The sequence below is a fragment of the Mercenaria mercenaria genome, chromosome 17, assembly GCF_021730395.1.
Source record: "Mercenaria mercenaria strain notata chromosome 17, MADL_Memer_1, whole genome shotgun sequence".
NCBI lineage: Eukaryota > Metazoa > Mollusca > Bivalvia > Venerida > Veneridae > Mercenaria > Mercenaria mercenaria.
This window is the reverse complement of record NC_069377.1, coordinates 19,350,969-19,369,210: the sequence shown is the minus strand read 5'-3', so window position 1 is coordinate 19,369,210 and position 18,242 is coordinate 19,350,969. Positions and strand designations below refer to the sequence as shown.

The 18,242-nt window shown below is 36.6% G+C and overlaps 1 protein-coding gene across 1 annotated transcript in view; it reads left to right on the top strand.

Annotated features, from left to right (window-relative positions):
• Nucleotides 1-18,242, top strand: part of LOC123535601 (uncharacterized) — a 251,998-nt gene that overhangs the window by 111,660 nt on the left and 122,096 nt on the right. The window contains exon 8 of the mRNA XM_045318314.2: nt 9,935-10,041. Within this exon, the coding sequence (XP_045174249.2) occupies nt 9,935-10,041 (107 nt within the window). The remainder of the gene's footprint in view (nt 1-9,934; nt 10,042-18,242) is intronic.

The following is an 18,242-nucleotide window of genomic DNA, read 5'->3' as shown; positions in this document are numbered from 1 at the left end:
AAAATTGGCTATTTTGACTTTTGCAGCCATATAGACACTTCATTTATGGTTTATTTGATGCAAACTTCCAAAATAACTTCAACAACAATAATTCTTGGATTCTATGACAAATCAGATCCAAGCGTAGGTTCAGAGTTATTTTATATCTGATTACCTCCCCTGATTGTAATCAAAATGGATTTATTTCAGTAAGTTCTTATAGGACTTATTTGAAATTTCATTATTGTCATTAGTTGGACTGAGCCAATCAGGGTAGATAAATATGGACTGATTTTATGTCAAATTTCCTCCCTTTATTTCAAATTAAAATGGGTATATCTCCGTAACTAATGAAGATACTGATCTGAAATTTCATTTATGTCAACAGATTTATTTAGCAGATCCTTTTGTTCACTTACAATAATTTTTTTTTTAATTACTTTCCTTTTACGTTACTATAAATAGCTTATATTTAGTAACTTTTTTATTATTGGCCGTAGGGAAAAACCGAGACCACTTTTCTGTGGTACAACATGAATGGTACCTCCAATTTTTAGGTGTATTTTGACATATCTGTACCTTGTAAGAATTTTTTTTTCTTTTTGGTTAAATTTTTTTCCTTTGTTGTTATGGTCCTTTGGACGTAGATATTTTTTCTGAGGACCTTCTTGTCCTCAAGTGCAATGATAACAGGTGAGCGATATAGGGCCATCATGGCCCTCTTGTTAACATTCTAGAGACCACAATTTAAGTTTCAAACTTATGAGAATTGGTCAGAATGTTTGTCTTGATGACCTCTAAGTCATGTTCGAATCTGGGTCATGTGGGTCAAAAACTAGGTCATCCAATCAAATCAAAGGAAAAGCCTGATAACACTCCGGAGGACATCTTTATAACCCTATCTTTATGAAACTTGGTCAGAATGATGATCTTGGTGATCTTTAGTCCAAGTTTGAATGTGGATTATCTGGGGTCAAAACCTAGGTCATCTGTTAAAATCAGAGAAAAACATTATGCATGCAATACGGGCTGGATTTTTCATATGATGTGCATGAAACTTGGTCAGAATGTTTGTCTGCATAAAATCTCATATGAATTTATATCTGGGTCATGTGGGGTAAAAAACTAGGTCACTAGGTCAAATCAAAGAAAGCGCTTGTTTATACATGTTTTTTGGTCCAATCTTAATGAAAATTAGTCAGAATATTTTTCTCCAGGAAATCACTAGGTAAAACATGTTTACATTGTTATGGTGAGCGACCTAGGGCCATCTTTGCCCTTTTGTTTAAGATACAGCCTTGAAATTTGGATGTCATATACAGTGTTGCACACCAATCTTAAAACTGATTTTTAGTGACCACAGGCATTCCGGTGTTCCTACTTTTCCCTACATTTTCCTACTTTTTGATGAAAACTTCCTACTTCTTTTTTGCTTGACATAAAAAAGGAAAAAAATCCAGTAATGTTTCTACCTCGTATTATAAGTGCATGCCTATAGGAGGTCTTTATTGATGCAAATGAGCATAAAGTATGGTTGAAGTATCTTTTAATCAATTTCTTTTTAGCTCACATGTCACAGAGTGACAAGGTGAGCTTTTGTGATCGCGCAGCATCTGTCGTCCATCGTCCGTCCGTCCGTCCGTAAACTTTTGCTTGTGACCACTCTAGAGGTGACATTTTTCATGGGATCTTTATGAAAGTTGGTCAGAATGTTCATCTTGATGATATCTAGGTCAAGTTTGAAACTGGGTCACATGCAATCCAAAACTACGTCAGTAGGTCTAAAAATAGAAAAACCTTGTGACCTCTCTAGAGGCCATACCTTTCAATGGACCTTCATGGCAATTGGTCAGAATGTTCACCTTGATGATATCTAGGTCAGGTTCGAAACTGGGTCACTTGCCATCAAAAACTAGGTCAGTAGGTCAAATAATAAAAAAACCTTGTGACCTCTCTAGAGGCCATATTTTTCATAAGATCTGTATGAAAACTGGTCTGAATGTTCATCTTGATGTTATCTAGGTCAAATTCGAAACTGGGTCAACTGCGGTCAAAAACTAGGTCAGTAGGTCTAAAAATAGAAAAACCTTGTGACCTCTCTAGAGGCCATATTTTTCATGAGATCTTCATGAAAATTGGTCAGAATGTTCACCTTGATGATATCTAGTTCAGTTTCAAAACTGGGTCAAGTGCCTTCAAAAACTAGGTCATTAGGTCAAATAATATAAAAACCTTCTGACCTCTCTAGAGGCCATATTTTTCAATGGATCTTCATGAAAATTGGTCAGAATTTTTATCTTGATGATATCTAGGTCAAGTCCAAAACTGGGTCTCATTAGCTCAAAAACTAGGTCACTATGTCAAATAATAGAAAAAACGACGTCATACTCAGTTCAAAACTGGGTCATGTGGGGGACAGGTGAGCGATTCAGGACCATCATGGATCTCTTGTTGATAGTTTTCTATCAAAATTTCGAATTTTGTCATAAAACGCTTGATAGACATCAATATACGGTGTTTCGCATGTGACCCATGGCTCAAATGACGTACATACCATTGATCTAGAAATACAATTTTTATTTTTGCAAAAAAACAGATAAATCTTTACCATTTCTTTGGCAAACAAACCACCGCCAGCGATTATTATCCTTCATATGCTGTAACGTTATCCAGGAATACTGTAACAGTAGCATCCTAAATCTGTAACATGATATCCTCCACAACCGAGTCTCGTGTAACAGTTCCTCCCCCGTGATAATATGACTGGGTGGGGTATTATGCCAGGTGTCTACGGCATGATATTCCAGTGAGGCAGCGCTATAAAGTTGGGCATTGTGCTCACTGCTACAAGAAGACACCGTCGTTTATATGACTGAAAAAATGTTGAAAAAGAAAGACATTACACACATGCACGCACGCACGCACGCACGCACACACACACACAAGGAAAACTTCGGCTTTGATATTTGGTGTGTAGCATGGTGTAGTAGTCCTTCACCAAGATTGTTCAAATTATCCCCCTAGGACCACCCCGGGGGCTGGGGGGGCATGGTATAAATAGACTTGTATAGGGAAAAATCTTTAAAAAAAATTCTTGTCTTAAACCATTAGGCCAAGAGCTTAGATATTTATTATGTGGCATGCTCTAGTGGTTCTCTACCAAGATTATTCAAATCATGACCATGGGGTCAGTATAGGCCATGCCCGGGTGGTCCCTTGTTTTACATAAACTTGTTTTTGAAGCAGTGGCAAAGAAATTTGTACCACAAGTATAATGTTTGATACAGATTTCAATACTCATCTTGAATAGTCTTAATCATGACCTACTGACCTACTTTCTTGTTTTCGAAGGTACTGCGTAGACATTTGGACCACATATATAACTTCTGATACCAAGATTGTTCAAATCATGACCCTGGAGTCAATTTAGGCCACGCCCAGGTGGTCTCTTGTTTTACATAAACTTCTTTGTTTTTGAAGCAGTGGCAAAGAAATATGGACCACAAGTATAGTGTTTGATACAGATTTCAATACTCATCTTGAATAGTTTTAATCTTGACTTTGATTTTGAAGCTACAGCAAAGAGATTTGGACCACCTGTTTCATCTTTAACGGATTTCAGTAGTTATCTTGAATAATCGTTACCATGACCTACTCACCTAGTTTTTTGTTCTTGAAGCTTTATCAAAGAAATTTGTTCAAGCAAGCAACTAAACTTGAGCGATATAGGGCCATCATGGCCCTCTTGTTTTATATTGACAAATTTGTTTTTGAAGCAGTGGCAAAGAAATTTGGGCCACAAGTATAATATTTGATACAGATTTCAGTTGTCATCTTGCACCTATTTTCTTGTTATTTAAGGTACAGCATTTGGACCATATGTATAACTTTTCATACAAATTTCAATGCTCATCTTTGATAATCTAAACCATGACCTATTGACCTACTTGTAGTAAGCAAGTCTACAAGATAGATTAAGCCCCGCCTATGATATCATATTCCATTATTGTTTCTGTATGTAAGATATATACATATTTCTATAGAGAGAGTGTGAGTTTATACTTTGGATGCAACACACCTATTAAATATATAAACCATCCTTCGGGTCTTGTTCTGTTTGTGTGTCAATAAGCCATCTCAATAGATTAATACATATATATTACAATGACGATATATATTACAATGGCGGCGAGGATCGGATTATTTTAAAACTGAGGATTAAGTGATTTTGTGACAATGGAAAATTTACCTGCGTTTCCCAAATTTGATGTTTACGCTGACGAAAATTCCCTAGGTGTTCGGTGGGACAAATATGTAGATAAATTGGAGAATTTATTTGTTGGGCTAGGTATAAATACAAGGAAAAGGAAAAAGGCACTGTTACTGCACTATGCTGGAGATGATGTATATGACATTTATGATACGTTAAATCTGCATGGAGAGAGTGAAAATTACGATGAAACAAAAGCTGGACTTACGAACTACTTCAAACCTAGAAAAAACACTCAGTTTGAAATTTTCGAATTCAGGAATATTAAACAGTTGCACGGTGAAACGATTGACAAATATGTGACTAGATTACGACAAAAAGCTAAAAACTGTGAATTTTCGGACACTGAATCAGAAATTAAAAGCCAAATCATACAGGGTGTTATTTCGCAAAAAATGAGAATGTGATGTTTGCAAGATTCAGAAAAATCACTTAATGACTTACTTACAATGATGAGAACAATGGAAATTTCGAAGACTCAAGCAACAAGTATGTCAAAGGACACTGGTAGTCAGCAGGTAGTGCGTGTAAAAAGCAATCCATATTTTAGTCGGAAATCAAAGGGATTCGTACCACAACGTTCGCAACAACGTTTTAGTTCATATCAAGGTTTACCGCAAGCAGGCTTGTCGTCGGGAAGGCGAATCAGTCCTCAACAAACTAGCAAGAAATGTCGTAACTGTGGAGGAAAATACCCACATATATCACGTTGCCCCGCGCTTGGAGCAGAATGTAATTATTGCCACAAGAAGAACCATTATATATCTGTTTGTAGAAAATGTAAGAAGCAGGTGACATTGATCGAGGATGAACAGCCGGATTTAGAAATTTTAACAGATGAATACGCGACGGATTGTAATTCGGATGAATGTGATGTGCTATTTGGATTCATGTTAGATAGAAAGAAAGTGCCAAAGAAAAGAATAAAATTAAATGGTGTAGATGTGAATGTTTTGGTTGATAGCGGGTCATCGATCAATATTGTCAGTGAAATTGTCCTTAAGAAAATGAAAAAATCACCGGAAATCAAGAAAGCGACCACGAAAGCGTTCGCATTTGGACAGAAGTCTCCACTGCCATTCCAAGGTAAATGTTCTTTGCTTGTTGAGTCGAACTCAAAATTCGTGACCAGAGATTTCCATATCGTTACGGGTAATAAAGAATCATTGATTAGTTATGAGCTGTCAGTAGAGCTTGGGATTTTACCGCAGATACAATCTGTTCAAACCAAAGACGAGTATGAAGGACTTATTGAGGAATACTCGCAAGTTTTCACTGGGTTAGGATGTCTGAAAAACAGAAAAGTTAAGTTTCACATTGATGAAAGTGTTGTGCCAGTAGCTCAGCCTCCTAGGAGAGTGCCATTTCATGTGCGTGAGCAAGTTGAGCAGGAACTTAAAAGTTTGGAGGATATGGATGTTATTGAAAAAGTGCAAGGTGTACCAACACCATGGGTATCGAACCTGGTAGCTGCTCCAAAACCAAATTCACCGAGAGAAGTAAGAGTGTGCATAGATATGAGGAAAGCCAACACCGCAATTAAAACAGAGAAAAATGTTAGTCCGACGGTGGATGATATAATCTTAACGTTGAACGGCGCAAAAGTGTTTTCGCGTCTCGATCTGTACAAAGCTTTCCATCAAATTGAACTGGATGAGTCATCACGTGCAATGACAACGTTTCAGACACATGTTGGACTTTTTCGATATAAACGTTTAAATTTTGGAGTGTCAGCAGCACCGATTCTGTTCCAAAATGAGCTTCGTCAAACACTTCAGGGTCTAACAGGCGTGTTAAACATTGCTGACGATATCGTATGCTACGGCAAAACGCGTGAAGAACATGATATCAATCTGCGAGCATTACTTCAGCGTCTTCAAGAACGGAACCTGACATTGAACAAGAAAAAATGTTCGTTCGGACAATCAAAAATCAAATTCTACGGATACGTGTTTTCGGAATCGGGAATTTCACCTGATCCTGACAAGGTAGATGCAGTAAAAAACATGGACAGACCAAAATCTGTATCCGAAATCCGTTCATTTCTTGGTCTCACAAACTATTTGTCTAAGTTCATAGATGGCTATTCAGTCCTAACGGAACCATTACGACGACTTACACATCAGGATGTAAAATTCGAATGGAATGACGATCAGGAAAAATCGTTCACTTCACTAAAAGAGGCATTGACTAGTGACAAAGTCATGACGTATTTCGACCCGAGGAAAGAAACTGAACTCTGGGTAGACGGCAGCCCAGTAGGCTGTTCAGGAATACTTATTCAGAAAGGAAAAATAGTGTCGTATGGGTCGTATGGAAGCAAAGCTTACAATTCAGTACAAGCGCGCTATTCGCAAACAGAGAGAGAAGCTTTAAGTGCTGTTATCATGATTCAACATTTTCATTTGTACTTATTCGGCAAGCACTTCAAATTGATAACGGATCACGCTGCACTTCAATCAATTTTCAACAATGTAAAGAATATACAGTCACCAAGATTAGAACGTTGGCGTTTGAAGTTGTTAACGTATGATTTCCAGACGTTTTATAGACCAGGTAGTCTAATGATCTCAGATTATCTTTCCAGACATCCGCACGCGAGACACGCGACCAACACAGTAGCCGAACAATATATCAGTTTTATCACTGATAACACTTTGCCAGATGCATTGAAGCTATCAGACGTAGCAAAAGCTACTAAATCAGACTGTGTATTAAGTTGTGTCAAGAATGCAATAGAAACAAATGACTGGAAAAATCAGAAATGCCAATCCGATGAAAGTTTTCGTTTATACGAAAATTTAAACAAGAATCAAGAACTTGCAGTTGCATATACCGATGAAGGATATGTGTTGTTACGGGGTACACAGCTTTGTATACCAGAAACTTTGCAAAAACAAACAGTGTTACTTTCGCACGAGGGTCACCAAGGCCAATCAAAGTGCAAAGGATTACTTCGGGAATATTGTTGGTTCCCGCATATGGATAAAATGGTTGAAGAAGCATGCAAATCATGCATTGTGTGCCAAGCTGCATCACCAGGATGTACTCCAGATCCGATAAAACCAACACCTCTGCCACGAGATGTGTTTTCTGAAGTCAGTTGTGACTTTTGTGGACCATTCCCGGACGGGTACCTGTTATTAGTGGTAATATGCGATTATAGTCGTTTTCCAATAGTTGAGAGAGTCAGGTCAACATCCGCAGAAACTGTCATACCGCGTTTGGAATCAATATTTTCGATATTTGGATATCCAGACGTATTGAGAACGGACAATGGACCTCCATTTCAGAGTCGTACTTTCAGAGAATATGCTGATAAGTCGGGATTTAAACATAAACGAATTACTCCATTGCACCCACAAGGAAATGCAATAGTCGAGCGATTCATGGCACCATTGCAAAAATCAGTCAAAACCGCAATAGCATCAGGTCAAGATTATAAGACAGCGTTGAACAGATATCTAATGAATTTTCGCAATTCGCCACAATCTTCAACACAAAAAGCTCCAAGTGAATTAATGTACAATCGGAAAGTAAAAACGAAATTACCATCAATGACATTTGAAAAGCAAGACACAGATGTTCGCGACAGGGACAGTCTGTCAAAATCGAAAAACAAAATTTATGCGGACAAAAACAGAAGAGCACAGCCAAGTGCATTGAAAATTGGAGACCGTGTGTTACTAAAACGGGAACAACGTAACAAATTTGAGACAATGTTTGACCCTACACCTGGCATTGTCATTGCTAGGAAAGGTTCGATGCTAACAATCAAGCACAGAGGAAAGGAAATTACACGAGACGTGTCAAAGTTCAGGGTAGTTCAAGGTGGTCATGAGCCGGCGCAGACGAAACCTGCAGATACTGTATTTGCACCACGTCAAAGGTCGCAAAGGAAACGACGACCGCCTAGACGGTTTGTCAATGAATGATTGGATTAATCAGTGACATAATTGCACATGTTTCAGTGCACAGGATTAGTCACCTAAGTGTTGTGTGGGCCATAATAATGCCCTATTTGCTACCATAGCAGTGTAGTCATTTTATATTCGCTTGCTGGATTTATTATTCTTTGGACAAATGATCAGTGTGTGAAAATATTATGTTACTCTTGGGAATTATTACTTGTCTGTTTCACAATTACATTATAATTAGTTCTTGGGCGGTAGAACTCAAAACTTAATTTATAATTTTGATAAAAATAACAGTTGATTGTACACATTTTAGGGTTTTGAGATAAAACACGAAACTGTTAGATAACGACGGAACATTCCGAGGACTTTCCCAGGATATTTCAATTTACAGTGACATTGTAAAAGTTCTTAGCTAAAGCAGATGCTCTATAAACTGATTATGTTGATAACAAGGGTTAATGAACTTTGCTGAAAAAAAGAGGAGATATTATGATAATAGACTTGCTAACTAGCTTATTTCATTAGAACAGAATTTTCATGTTTTGAGTATATATTTGAACTTTGATTATTTTAAACAATTTATGTGTTCTGATTATTGATGAGTTCTAATCTAAAGGTAAAGGAGGATGTAGTAAGCAAGTCTACAAGATAGATTAAGCCCCGCCTATGATATCATATTCCATTATTGTTTCTGTATGTAAGATATATACATATTTCTATAGAGAGAGTGTGAGTTTATACTTTGGATGCAACACACCTATTAAATATATAAACCATCCTTCGGGTCTTGTTCTGTTTGTGTGTCAATAAGCCATCTCAATAGATTAATACATATATATTACAATGACGATATATATTACACTACTGACCTACTTTCTTGTTTTTGAAGCTATGGCAAAGAGATTTGGACCATGTGTTTAATTTTTTATACAGATTTCAATACTCATCTTGAATAGTCTTAATTGTGACCTACTTTCTTGTTTTTGAAGTTTCAGACCATGTGTATAATTTTTGATACAGATTTCAATACTCACCTTTAATATTTTTAACCCTGACCTGCTGACCAACTTCCTTGTTTTTGAAGCTACTGCAAAGAGATTTGGACCACCTATATTTCAGTAGTTATCTCGAATTATCTTTACCTTGACCTACTCGTCTACATGTTTGTTTCTGAAGCTTAAGCAAAGAAATTTGAGCCGCATGTATAATTTTTCTAAACAGATTTCAAGACTTATCTCGGATAATCTGGTTAGAATTGCACCAAACTTGGTTGGTAGCATCCCGGCAGAGATGTTTATCAAGTTTGTTTAAATGGTTAACCATTACTTGCCTGTATTTATTTAGTAGAAACTTCTGTTCAAGCAAGCAACTAAACTCAGATGAGCGATATAGGGCCATCATGGCCCTCTTGTAACTTTTGTAAGGATTGACCGACTGTTGCCAAACTTGATGGTATTTTGAGTCACTCTTCCTAAAAGTTATATCAGAGAATCATAAATTACATATGGCATTGACACACCTACTTTTCTTTTATCTGTACTTTTGAAAGGCATGATTGGATGCAGTCAGATATGTATAATAGAACATGACCTTTTTTAAACAGAACCTGTTAGCACACGGCAAAGTTTGAAAACCTGGTATTCGTGGAATTTCCACCTTTCTTGTCTTACAGTTTTCTTGGTAGATCTGCCTGATTATATGTTACCTATTAATGTATAATATCTTGATATGTACATGTACATTATCATGTAAACAATATAATTTACAGGTAATTTGATGCCGCACTCACAGTATCCAAAAATATCCATGACAAAGATTGATTTCCTTACTGCTGATACAGACACAGGTACCACACCAGCTGTGAGTGCCACAGGGGTATGTATTTATTATCATTTGAAATATCAAAATATAAAGCTGCTCTCAACACAAGTTTTAATGGCTGACCTGTTAATAGGCTTTTATTAGCTCACCTGAGCACAAAGTGCTCATGGTGAGGTATTGTGATCACGCTGTGTCTGCCGTTCGTCCGTCAAGTCGTCAACAATTGTGTTTAAATGACGTCTCGTCCAAAACCACTGAATGTATTTTGATGACACTTGGCCTGGATGTTCCTTGAGTGGTCCTCTTCCAAAGCTGTTCAAACAGGTCCGCTTGGTTGCACATAGGGGCTGCCAGAGCTAAAAATAGAAAAATCTTCAAACAACATCTCCTCCTAAACCAATGGTCCGATCTTGAAATAATTTACACAAATGGTCCTTCTGTCACCCTTTACCAAGATTTTACAAATTATACTGATTCGTCAAAAAACATGGCCGCCAGGGTGTGTGGTCACTTTTCCCTATATGTATATAGTGGAAACTTTAAAAATCTCCTTGTGTGAAACTGCTGGCCCAATTTTAAAATAATTTTACACAAATGGTCCTTTTTTTTACCCTCTACCAAGATTGTTCAAATTATTCCGATTCATCAAAAAACATGGCTGCCAGAGACCGTGGTCACTTTTCCCTGTATGTATATAGTAGAAATTTAAAAAATCTTCTTGTGTGAAACTGCTGGCCGGATTTTAAAATAATTTTGCACAAATGGTCCTTTTGTGACCCTTTACCAGTTTTGTTCAAATTATTCCGATTCGTTAAAAAACTTGGCCGCCAGAGGGAGTGGTCACTTTTCATCAACAATTTCTTTAAACAATATCTCCTCCAAAGCCATTGAATGAATTTTGATGAAATTTTACACAAACAATATCTGGGTACCCCTTTTTCAAAGTTGTTCAAATGGTTCTGGTTCATTGAACATATGGGTCTCTTTGGTTAAAAATAGGTTTTCAGCAATCACACTTCAAAAATCTTTTTCTCTTGAGCCTTGATATTTGGCATGTGATATAAGGGTTTAACTCTCTACCATAATTGACCAAATTATTGCCCTAAGGTCAAAAATGGCCACGCCCCTGTATGTGACATGTACTTACTATAGGCTTTTATATAAGAAACTTTGAAAATCTTCTTCTCTGAATCAATAATAGCTAGAGTCTTGATTTTTATACACCCGTGCAGCGTCCACAGACTTTGTCTGGAGAATATCTTCTTCATGCATGGAGGGATTTTGATGAAAAGTGGCACAATTGTTTACCATCATGAGACGAAGTGTCATGCACAAGAACCAGGTCCCTAGGTCTAAGGTCAAGGTCACACTTAGAGGTCAAAGGTCAAATTCAAGAATGACTTTGTCCAGGGCATATCTTATCATGCGTGGAGGGGTTTTGATGTAACTTTACACAATTGTTCACCATCGTGAGATGGAGTGTCCTGCGCAAGAACCAGGTCCCTAGGTCAAAGTCACACTTAGAGGTCAAAGGATACAAGAATGAAAACTTTGTCTGGAGCATTTCTTCAACTTGCATGGAGGGATTTTGATATAACTTGGCAAAAATGTTCACCACCACGAGACGGAGTGTTGTGCGCAAGAACCAGGTCCCTAAGTCTAAGGCCAAGGTCATACTTAGAGGCCAAAGGTCAGATACAAGAATGACTTTGTCCGGAGCATTTCTTCTTCATGCATGAAGGGATTTTGATGTAACTTAACACAATTGTACACCATCTTGTGACGGAGTGTCATGCGCAGGTCCCTTCTTTAGAATTACTTCCCTTTGTTGTTACTATAAATAGCTTATGTTGTAATTTTTTCATTACTAGTCTTAGGGAGAAATCGAGACCACTTTTCTGTAGTTCAACATGCATGTTACATCCAATTTTGAGGTGTATTTTGACCTATCTCTACCTGGTAAGGATTTTTTTTGGACTTACAATTTTTTTTTCTTCTCTAAGATTAACTTCCCTTAGTAGCTACTATAAATAACTTATATTGTAACTTTTTTATAATTGACCATAGGGAAAAACCAAGACCCCTTTTCTGTGGTACAACATAGATGTTACTTTCAAATTTAGGTGTATTTTAAGGTATCTCTTTCTGGAAAGTTTTTTTGTGGTCTTAGAAAAACAAAACTTACTTCCCTTTGTTGCTACTATAAATAGCTTATTCTTGACACTTTTTAAAAGGCTAGGAAAAAGCTTACTATATACATACATGTGATAAGTTCAGAATCCCAAAACTGGAGGTTTGCCATTTTTCAGCTGGAGTTGAGGTCTCAAAACTGGAGGTTTTTTATCGACATAAATTATGCGCGCGGACACAAAACTTGGTGATAAAATCCAAAATTTTAGGCCACAAAATAACACATAAGTCTACACCAGAAGAAACAATTGATCCTCATAATTCTTGATTTGAATTTTGACAGAGTTATGCCACTTTTTAACTTACATTTTTTGGTTAAAGTTTTATATAATGTCCAATATATCTGTTACATTCAAAGCTATTGACTATTATGCCCCTTTTACTAGCAAAGCTTTAACTGCCCCTTTTACCGGCAATGCTTTAATTCAGAGTCAATCACTGAGAAAAGTCGAGCATGCTGTTTTACAGAAGTTAAACGAATTAAATTTGTTGAAACAAAGTCTCAATTTAGGTCTGGAATGGTAGTGAACATGCATTAACATTATTCTACTCGAGGACTGAAGAAAAAAACGAAGCCCTAAATTGGTCTGAACACAACCCATAAATTATGTAAATTCCTTACCCCACCCACTTTTGTATGAAAATACTGATGATTTTGACATGAAAAACAGAAAACAGAAATGCATCAACATGTATTTACCCTTACCAAAATAATGTAGATTGATGTTATCATACAAATGAGTGTGTGTTTTCATCCAATTTTCAATGAAATAAGTCCGATTTATTTAAATTATTAGCAAATTAATTTGGTAAACATTGGAAGAAAATGGCGTAACTGCATAAGGGGAAATAACATTCATGTTCTAAAAATAGTACTGGGTTGGTTTTTCCAACAATTATTTATGTGATTTTATTTTCTTTGAATAATCAAAAATTCATTTCAGCTGGGAATTATTTCTTGTGACCACAGGCACTTGGTTGCACTGATGGTATGTCGAAAATCCGCTTTTTAAAGAATCTTAAAAATTTGGTCTCAGGATAGATATAAAGAGAAGGTATTGCACTCCGCCATTTTCGGCCATTATCGGCAACGGAACTACGGTCGACTGGTTTTGCAAACGGTAGTAAGCCACTAATTTATCGTGGCGTGGTAACTAGGAATGTAACTAGAACTACCTAACTTATTTCATGCGTTAATATTACATATTAACTCTGTATTACTAAAACAGATCAATGGAAAAGACTGTAAAATGAACTGGAGTACATGTCGATTTTTGCCTACAGAGCCAGAACCATAACACAGACACGTCGACAAAGATTGTACAAGAATTATCATTACAATTTTTCACAGAATTCATGATGGACCTCCAGAAATTTATAATTTTAACATGACATCACCGTACGTTAGGGATTCTAACTGACCAGTCAGAGAGCTGCATTTTCGAGTACCTGCCAGTTTCTACTTGGGTATAACAAGTATATTTACAATGAAAATAAAGTGACTAGAAATAAATATCACACTATTTTAGATATCGAATTAAGATTTTTCAATGCACATGCTTCAGACGATGCTACAAAACTTTGAAATTTTGTTCAAATATTATATGGATTTAATACCTTTATTTTAGTTTAAAGTTTGAGATTTTACAAAGAGGTTTACGATAAAGTCCGAGTGAAATGTAATAATCACCAAAGTGGAAATATTAAAGTATCATTGCGCAATGTTTTGGACATGATAAAATTATTAATGGTAATAACTGATTTGGTCTATTGCTGTACAGTTATTTTTTCCTGTCTCTTGACATGGTATTTTTCAAACATCTGATGTTGTTGGAGGAATACATAAGGTGTGCCTGCAGGTATAACTTCATTTGACACCTGGGTAGAACCACCAACCTTCCATGTACCAGGATAAATTTTTCAAGCGAAAGATTTCTACACCAAAGCAGGACTTATAATCCACACTGGTGAAGAGCATGTAAATGTAACTCCTCAGTTATGATGATAGTCTGTGTAAATATTTACTTACCAGCAATATGTAGGGTTATGGAATAACCCTTTTGACATTTCACTGGTTTAAGACCACAAACACTATAATAATCTATTTCATTTTCAAATTTAAAATTATAAATCCGTATTTAAACAAATCACCACTTTATCTTAGACAAAACTGACTTCAAAAACTTAAAATTCTATAGCCTTCTGAACATTGCCTCCATAATATCTGAAATTTCCATCGATAAAATGGATGTTGTTGAAAAACGTAAGTTCGGGTGTGGGGGTTTATACTCCATTGATGAAATACACTTCAAATCCAGTTTTCAATGTTAGTTTATTATGAGATTTTGTCTAAGATGGAAATAAAGTCGTCATAATTATAATTCTCTCATTCCTCTGGTCTAAAGTCACTTAATATTATAACTGTAAAATATTTCATTTCTTGTTTCTATGATCTGTCATTTTCAAAGTCCGAGCCAAAAGTAAAGATTTTTTTCTCCCTAGTTCTGACCTAGGTTTATATACAAAAGCAAGTACCCTCCCATATTTGGAGTGTATCATAGTGATGAAAGACAAAGATTACCCTTAATATTTATGAGGATAACCGTTGACTGATGGTACCATCCCAAATACGGAGCCACCTCTAACTCTAACAAACCAGACATGTTTACGATGGTACATGATGACAACATTCCTTGATAAAATGATACACATTCCAGTCCCAAGCAATTTATGAGGGTAACTGGTGAATGACATCTCTAGTAGCAGAGGCCAAAGTTTCTCATCAGTAGAATCAATTAATAAATCAGTTTTAATAAGACTGCTAAATTTACAACAATATTCTCAAATTGCTAGCTAACCTAAAACCAGACAAAGCTGCAGGACCAGACCATTTTTGTCCAGTTGTCCTCCAGGAACTTAATGATGAAGTTGTTGATGTTCTGCTGGTAATCTTCCACATTTTTTCTTCTCAGGCACTGTTCCCACAAAATAGAGATAAGATTTTGTTTGTCCTCTATTCAAGAAGGGGGACCCGCATGACTTGGCAAATTATCTGTTATATCATTCACTGTGTAAAACACTAGAACACATCTATGCATCCGATGTCTCTGTCCATCTTTCTAAACGTAACATTCTTTATGATATCAATTCTGTGGATGGAAACAAAATCCTCGAGGAAAATCTTAACAAGCTAGAACAATGGGAAAATAAGTGGGACATGGAGTTTAATCCTTCTAAATTAGGCACTACATGTCACAAAAATCAAAGCTGTCATCAAAACCAAATATTTACTCCATGGCTATATTTTATAGTTAATTGTCAGTGCAAAATAGTGTGACAGATGTAAAATATCTTTTAAATATCTTTAAATGCTAATAAACACTTAATTTCATAATCATCGCAACAACAAACGAAAACGTCAAAACATAAGCATACAAATACTTGTCCGTCTACAGCTAGAATATGCATATACCATCTTGTCCCTAAGTAATACTATGGAATAACCTAAGTTTCAGATGTACTGTGGAATAATCTTGACCACCCTGACCTTGCAGCTTTCAAAGTGGTTGTAGCAACCATAAAGTACATGTACTAGACCAGAGTGCTATGGGTTTTTTATCTTTTAATGCTTGTTCTTTTTTAATCACACTTACCATGCTAACATTCCTTTAGCCTTTTCATTTTAGCTGATGTCAGACCCAACAGTCTTTTAGAACTCTTTTTCAACATAACTAGCAAGTCGACGTGTATCCCATGTCTCTATCAGTCGAGAGATGACTTGACATTATGAGAGAGAGAGAGAGAGAGAGAGAGAGAGAGAGAGAGAGAGAGAGAGAGAGGGGGGGGGAGAGATTTTTAATACCTGCCTGCAGCCACTTATGAAGTATATACCTACCTTTCATACAGAAATACATTTTCAATTTTTATAAATTAAATATCTGACATGTGCATTGTGAGTAAGTTCTTTTTCTATAATTAGCTCACCTGAGCACAAAGTGCTCAGGGTGAGGTATTGTGATCGCTCACCGTCCGGCGTCCGTCCGTCCGTCCGTCCGTCCGTCCACACTTTCCTTTAAATAACATCTCCTAAACCAACAGGCCAATTTTGATGAAACTTCACAGGGATGTTCCTTGGATGGTCTTCTTTAAAAATTGTTCAAAGAATTGAATTCCATACAGAATTCTGGTTGCCATGGCAACCGAAAAGAAAAACTTTAAAAATCTTCTTCTCAAAAACCAGAAGCCTAGAGCTTAGATATTTGACATGTAGCATTGCCTAGTGGACCTCTACTAAAGTTGTTCAAATCATGATCCTGGGGTCAAAATTGACCCCGCCCCAGGGGTCACTTGATTTTACATATGAAAATCTTCAAAAAATTTCTAAAAATAAACTAGAAGGCCTAGAGCTTAGATATTTGACATGTAGCATTGCCTAGTGGACCTCTACAAAATTTGTTTAAATCATGACCCCTGGGTCAAAATTGACCCAGCCCCAGGGGTCACTTGATTTTACATAGGAAAATCTTAAAAAATCTTCTTCTCAAAAACCAAAAGCCCTAGAGCTTAGATATATGGTGTGAAGTATTGCCTAATGGACTTCTACCAAGTTTGTTCAAATCATGACCCCGGGGTCAAAATTGACCCCACCCCAGGGGTTACTTGATTGTACATAGGAAAATCTTAAAAAATCTTCTTCTCAAAAAGCATAAGCCCTAGAGCTTTGATATTTGACATGTGGCATTGCCTAGTGGACCTCTACTAAAGTTGTTCAAATCATGACCCGGGGGTCAAAATTGACCCCGCCCCAGGGGTCACTTGATTTTACATAGGAAAATCTTCAAAAAAAATTCTAAAAATAAACCAGAAGGCCTAGAGCTTAGATATTTGACGTGTAGCATTGCCTAGTGGACCTCTACTAAATTTGTTCAAATCATGACCCGGGGGTCAAAATTGACCCCGCCCTAGGGGTCACTTGATTTTACATATGAAAATATTCAAAAAATTTCTAAAAATAAACCAGAAGGCCTAGAGCTTAGTTATTTCACATGTAGCATGGCCTAGTGGACCTCTACAACATTTGTTCAAAAATGACCCCCTTGGTCAAAATTGACCCCGCCCCAGGGGTCACTTGATTTTACATATGAAAAACTTCAAAAATTTTCTAAAAATAAACCAGAAGGCCTAGATCTTAGATATTTGACATGTAGCATTGCCTATTAGACTTCTACAAAAAAATTCAAATCATGACCCCTGGGGTTAAATTGGCTCCGCCCCATGGGGTTACTTGATTGTACATAGAAAAATCTTTAAAATTTTCTAAAAAAAAAAACCAGAAGGCCTAGAGCTTAGATATTTGACATGTAGCATTGCCTAGTGGACCTCTACAAAAATTGTTCAAATCTTGACCCCCACTCCCCCCACGCAGGGTCAAATTGACCAAGCCCCAGGGTTACTTGATTGTACATAGGGAAATCTTCATAAATTTGCTAAAAATAAACCAGAAGGCCTAGATCTTGTTCAAGTAAGCAACTCTACTCAGGTGAGCGATATAGGGCCATCATGGCCCTCTTGTTTAAAGTTGTGAGCTTGTTTTTGACCTTGTGCAACATTTTTATTACATAGTTTTAAAAAAAAAAGACAACAGTCATGATCAACGTTCAAAAGCCGGAAATAATTTAGTGGTTCAAAACCTTTTCATTACCCATCATACACCGGTCATACACTTCCGTTGCCGTGTCAGGTCTGCCTTATATGTAATAATATACCAAAACCTAAAATTTTAACTTTTTTAATAAAAGGGATTCACTTACAGTAAATAATGTTTTTGAATACAGGGAGCACTGGTGCATGTATTAAAACCAACAAACAGTAGGTACAGGCCAATATAAATACTATCAGTGCAACCAAGTGCCTGTGCTTGTGACTTGGAGTTTTTTTGCTTCACATTGGTAAAAAAATGGAGCCTAATTGGCATTGAGAATGGGTTGATATTCGGCCCCATGAGACAGGTGGAAAAGGCCCTGCTTGTCTAATCCCTTATCAAAACAATTAATCATGTTATCAAA